Raw genomic sequence first — 6,490 nt, forward strand, 5'->3', positions numbered from 1 at the left:
ATCATCTATCTATCTATCTATCTATCTATCTATCTATCTATCTATCTATCTGTCTTAGATAGATCTATAGGTCTAACAAACATGTAAAATGTATTTATGATGCAGAAAAAAAATATTTGAGAATATTTTTGTCCAAAAAAATAAGTCAATATGACACAATGATCTTACTCCAGTTTATGATAGTTATGCATATCCATTATCCTAATCCTGTTGCGTTTAATCTCTCTTTCAGACGTTTCTGCCTTCTTCAAACCTGGAACGTCAGTCACGTACACGTTCAAAGAGCCGTACAAGCTGAACAGGAACGTCAGCGCTCAGTCGTCCTCCATCTACTCAGATTTAACGCTGAGAGCAGAGAACGTTTCGCTGAGCTTCAGGACGAGCCAAGCGCCGGCGCTGCTGCTTTACATCAGCTCATACTACAGAGAGTTCCTCGCCGTCCTGCTCGACAGAAACGGTCTGAAATGCTCTGATCCTCCTCTCTAAGCACATTCACGTGGATTAGCTTGAGTCTGGGGAATCTCTCAACACACCAGCCGCACTAAATTACTTCCTATATTGTCTGAAATCCGGCAAGAGAGAGGGAAAGCCGTGAAAGAAATGGCCTGTCGCGTGCCGGCGGGGGATATATTCCCTCGTGAGACTGCCATGCATTCATGAGCGCGTGTAAACATGCGTCTGTGATCTCACGCGACACAAAAGCCGATTCTCAGAGCTACATTTTCTCAGAAGCTCTCGTAATTTAAAAAGTTGCTCGACTTTCATCCAAAACAGCAGCCTGACATCAGAGACACGTCTTCTCACGGTTTCCTGCGCTGTAAATCTGCCACGGCAAGGGAAATTATATTTTAGTCAAGTTGCACGTTTGCAGAATTAAATGTGATGAGAAACTGGCTGAGAGCCATGAAATAATGCAATAAACACAAATCATACAGTGTAGGATGATTAACAGATTCTTTTGAGACAGTTCTTTTAATGAATCGTGCAAAAAAGACTTTTGATCTGAATCACTGTTCTTATCAAACGTGAGGCAATAAATATTTTAGCCACAAAATAATGCAAAGACAGTAAAAATACAAGACATATTTCTATTGCATGTTGGCAAAAAAATACAGAGTTAACAGTTGACACTTTTGAGCCAATTCTTTTAATGAATCATGCAAAATGATACATGACCTTTGATTTGAATCACTGTGTCCTGACCAAACGTGATGCAATAAAATGTTTTCTAATGTAAAATTCTATTTTACATGAAAACTAAAACTAATAAAAATGACAAAATTGCACAACAAAATTACTAAAGATTAAACTAAAATTTTAATGAAAATACAAAAATTAAACCTCAGTCAAAATATTAATATTATTATAGTATAAAAATAATACTAAAATATTTGTGAGTTTGCAGACTTGAATGTGATGAGATAAACAGGCTGCAAGCAACGAAATATTGCAGTAAACTTACAAGATATCTTTCTGTTGTGTCTTCTTTGCAGATCATGCAATGTAGTTTGATTAAAAGATTCTTTTAACGCTTCATGCAAAAAGATTCATGAAGTTTGATTTCAATCATTCTTAAACAAGCATGGTGCAATAAAACATTCTTCTCCATTTAAAAATTATATTTTAGCCGCAAAATAATGCAAAGACTGTAAAAATACTAGACATCTTTCTATTGCATCTTTGCAAAACATCTTTACAATATGACAAGTTGACTCTTGTGAGCCAATTCTTTTAATGAATCATGCAAAACCACTCATGAAGTTTGATTTGAATCACTGTGCCCACTGAGATGCAATAAAAACCTTTTCATGGAAATCTGCATATTTGTCCCAATGTTATGCTTTCATTGTATCTAGACAAATATTAATTGTTGCTGGAAATGTATTGCATCATGTCTGGTTGGAACCAGAGTTGGTATTCTTAACTAAATCTAAAACTATTAAAAATTGTTGAAATAGAGCTGTAATGAACTAAAACATACATAGTAGATGAAAAACAAAAAGTAAAAATTAAATGAAAATTTGAGATATTACCTTGCAGACTAACTGAAAATAAAAATTAAAAAACAACAATAAACTAAATTATTATTATTATAGAATGTAAATAATTATAAAATAAGTTAGAACACAGTGTAATGCATGGATACTTGTTGAGCTTTTTGGAATGGATGTTCATATAAAGTAACAGTGCATAACCAAACATCAAAGTATGTTACCCAATATAGTCTTGTTTTATTTAGCATGCTGTTAGGGCCAATTATCGTGGTGTCCCACGCTGCCGCAGCAGCAGAATTCAGTAGGAATCTGTGGATCTGGCTCATCATGACACACTGGGTTTGCACAGAGAGGAAACAGCAGACAGCGTGTGGCGTTAATACCTGCTAGTGCAATTAAGCAGAAAGTCCAGAACCCCAGAGGCTGCTCTGACAGCTTCCTGTTCCTGTTGCATGAAGTTATTTATTTCTCACTGTCCATATGCATTAATTAACAGGACAGTTCACCTAAAAATTGCAAGCAAAAGCCAACTGATCCATTAGTGCAGAACCAAACATGCAAGCAGCCACTTAGCATTATATTATGTTTGCCACGTGCAAAACGCACTTATTTTTTACTTGACAACATGTTAAAAAGTAGTTTTAGCTTTGTAAAGAATGATTAAGTTCACCGGAGGTGATATGCACGCATGCAAAAATGAGTTTTTCATTTATTTCCGCGTCTTGTTTTGTTTCATAGAGGATAAAGTTTTAATCCTCTTAAGATGAAGCTTTGTAGTTGCGAAACACATTGGCTTCTGTCGCATGTTGATGTTCCTGTTCATGTTGACTGCGGTTAAACGGTGACTTTTTACGGTATAAAAGCCTGTTGAGAAATCCAATACTCTTTGTTCTAAAGGACATTTGGACATCAAGTACAAACTGCAGCACAACAGAGACGCGGAGGTTTTCCGAGCCAGCGGCAGGAATCTGGCCAACGGGCAGCTGCACCGCGTGAGCGTCCAGAGACTGACAGAGACGCTCAGTATTCAGGTACTGTGATCATCAAAGCAGGGCCTGTTAAATGCACACAGTGAAGGGACATTCTGCCTATTCTCAACATACAGCATCTGTGACATGATGTTGATTTCCATGGGAAATGTGTTTGCAAAAACACACTGGACTCAAACTGGCAGCACTGCAGGCAAGACACTACAGGCAGAAGCATCAGTTTTCAGGCTGTTTTGCCTCCATAATTCTATTCTAATTCTATTCTTTAAAAAAAAACTTGCCCCTTTTAGACTTGCACTTTATTCATTTACTAACTGCTTGTTTTCTTTTAAAAAAGCTAACTTTTAAACTAATCTTTTTGTATTCTATCTATTTGTTTTCTTTTTATTTATTATATAATTTTAAAAAAAAACTTGCTACGTGTACTGCGTTAAGCTAACTGAGGCTTGTTATAGCACTTGTATTTCGTTCCTCTTTTGTTGATTTTGATTACTTCGTCCTCATTTGTAAGTCGCTTTGGATAAAAGCATCTGCTAAATTACTAAATGTAAATAATTGTCAGCGTTCAGACCAGTGTTATTTTAGTACCATTGAGATACTATTATAGTTTTTGTGGTAACACTTTACAGTAAGGTCTCATTTGTTAACATTAAAGCATGATCTAACAATGAACAATACATTTTTACAGTATTTATTAACCTTTGCTTATGTTAGTTAATAAAATGTTAATCTTAATGTTAGTTGGCAGTGCATTAACTAATGTTAACAAATGAAACTTTATTGTAAAGTGTTACCATTTTTCTTAATATTTTGAATTAGAATTAGAATTTATTTTTTATTTATTTAATTAGAATTTGTTAATAAACGATAACGTTTTAGCAATTTAGTTGTGTTTTTTCGTTATTTTATTAGTTTTTGTTGTTTTTAAATGTGTATATAATTTTTATAAATTATATTTTATATAATATATAATGAATTGTAATTCTATTTTGTAATATATATATATATATATATATATAACAAATTCTTACAGCTTGTATATAATATATATTTTAGTTATTTTAGTATGTCAAGTTAAATGTTGCTGAAATAAAACAAGTTTATGTTTATTATATTTTATTCTATTTCAGTAATCATATTTTATTTCAAGTAACATAAATATTTTTTATGGTTTTAGTTTATTTAACTATAATAACCCTGCTTCAGACTAGTGGAAACAAAACATCGAAAATGCACATTTAAGTGTTTGTTTAATAGCACTTGATATATTTGCGTCTGTAGATTTCAATTGCAATATATATCTTTAATGGACATTTTCTCAAAATGAGTTTGCTTCTCCACTTCAGTAGTACATGCACCAAAATGTACAGTTTTATTCATATCTATATTCTGAAGGTTTTTACTGAGGGGTTTGTTCAGATATCATTCACGCTGATTTTTATAACATTTTAATTCTAAAAACATGATGCATTTTTTTTTCTGCCTTTTGACAGTATTTTCTGATTTATGGCTTGATAAAAAGAGAAATCCAAAATTCCCTTTGTAAAAACCTTTAACTCTAACATATCAACAAAATTAAATAAGAATTTTGGCTTTACCCAGTGCTCAGATTTATTCAAATCAGTGCATATTTATTTAGATAATGCATCATTTGCATATTTAACATTTCAGAAAACGTAATACTGAATACAAAATAATTGTCTTAATGTAGTGTGATTAATCACCTGGGGAAAGTATGGTGATGTCTATTAGTTAATTTTACCCTGTTAACCTGTAGTGTCTTGCCTTAAACCGCTGTAGTCTATAAATAAGTTGATAATTTCCAGGAATATTCCTTTAAACCCTTTCTAAAAGGCTACAACATGCATCAAAATATTAAATAGAACACCCTTGTCAAGCCATGCATATATTGATGAATTTGAAATCAAGTTTTTGATCACATTTTGATATTGAGTATCCAGGTGAAATATCAATCGGTCTGATGAGTGACACGCGCTGGTCAATAACTGTCGATGACCAAACCAATTAGTCTGAACCTCTGCAATGACCGAAGCACTTCCTCTGGTCTTGAACCAGCGAGCCTGTTTTATAATTGCTTTGAAGATAAGTTTGAATTAAAATGCTTGCAGATGAATATGCCCTTGCTATGAACATGATGCTGCCAAGCTTTTTCTGTCCTCTTTCCTAAAATGTTAACTGTCTTCTTGCATTTTTTGTAGGTCGATCAGCATGCAAAGGAATATTTCAATCTAACATCGGACACTGAATTCAACGCCATCAAATCGATTGTCTTGGGAAAAGTGATCGGTGAGTAAAATCACTGTAAACAGTCAGCCGAAGATTTCCACGGAAAAACTGAGATTGTTAGGACTTGATTGCAAGTTTTCTGTTTATGCTCAGCTTAAATATTTGAATTTGAACTTCTAATTTTATTCAAAATAAATTTAATCGACTGCCCGTATGGCAATGGTTTTTGAAGCAAAATTTCGAAAGTTTAAGCTAAATGTTTTCATAATAAATGAGCAAAAACCGAAAGTCTTACATATGTTCTATTTGACAAGCAGTTCTAATCTCACCAGAGTGTTTTTGCATCAAGGAGGAAATGTCTCTGAATTACAGTCGAGTTCTGAACTCAATGACATGCAGATGGTCAGTTAAGTGGCCATTATTATATTTATTTTAGAGGTTTTCTAAGCATCACAGATGCTGAAATGTCTGGAGGAAGCAGAGGCAGCAGGAGCTTGTTTGTGCAGTCAGGCGAACTCTTCAATCTGAGTGAACAAAGTACAGTTTGTCCTATTTACTTCAGTTAAGACTAATATTGACTTTACATGTTATTATTGTTGTCTGGGGGGATGGCAAATGGGTCAGTTTGATTTTTTCATGTCTATAAATAGGACCTGCAGCAGCTTTCTAGTCATAAAACCTGAATAGATTAATAAAACATTCAGTAAATAAATAATACAGCAGAAGTTTGAAATACGAAGCTTGCAGGGTGAATCTCATGAAGACATTTTGTATTTAAAAAGTCTATTATTAGGATGTTTTTTTGCTTATTTTTGCATTGTGACTTTTTTCATTACAGTTAAGCACAATTTGCAACTAAATTCTCATTATTTCAATGCAAAATATTTTGCATATATATGTGTGTGTGTGTGTGTGTGTGTGTGTGTGTATATATATATATATATATATATATATATTTAGTACTGTCCTGAATAAGCTATTTCACATAACAGATGTTTACATATACTCCACAACACAAAATAATAACTTAATATATATATAGTTGTAAGTCAATTGCATTGCAGTATTTGTTATACTGCCATTATCTTTTCTGATTTTATAAAAAAAAATTGTTGAGGATGTGTTTTGAACTTCATGCATTAAAATAAGTCTATTATTGGAAGGTTTATTTGTTTTTTTTGCATTGTGACATTTTTTCATGACAATTAAGCACAATTTGGCACTAAAATTGTGTGTGTGTGTGTGTGTGTGTGTGTGTGT

General features: G+C 33.1%; 1 protein-coding gene across 1 annotated transcript in view; it reads left to right on the plus strand.

Annotated features, from left to right (window-relative positions):
- The window catches only part of LOC107751824 (contactin-associated protein-like 4), a gene marked incomplete at its 5' end in the record, with an annotated part of 142,723 nt that overhangs the window by 123,901 nt on the left and 12,332 nt on the right, over nucleotides 1-6,490 (plus strand). The window contains 3 exons of the mRNA XM_016567597.1: nucleotides 233-457; nucleotides 2,892-3,025; nucleotides 5,203-5,290. Coding sequence (XP_016423083.1) covers nucleotides 233-457; nucleotides 2,892-3,025; nucleotides 5,203-5,290 — 447 coding nt within the window. The remainder of the gene's footprint in view (nucleotides 1-232; nucleotides 458-2,891; nucleotides 3,026-5,202; nucleotides 5,291-6,490) is intronic.

Source organism: Sinocyclocheilus rhinocerous, unplaced genomic scaffold (genome assembly GCF_001515625.1).
Source record: "Sinocyclocheilus rhinocerous isolate Xijiao unplaced genomic scaffold, SAMN03320098_v1.1 scaffold2207, whole genome shotgun sequence".
Classification (NCBI taxonomy): Eukaryota; Metazoa; Chordata; class Actinopteri; order Cypriniformes; family Cyprinidae; genus Sinocyclocheilus; species Sinocyclocheilus rhinocerous.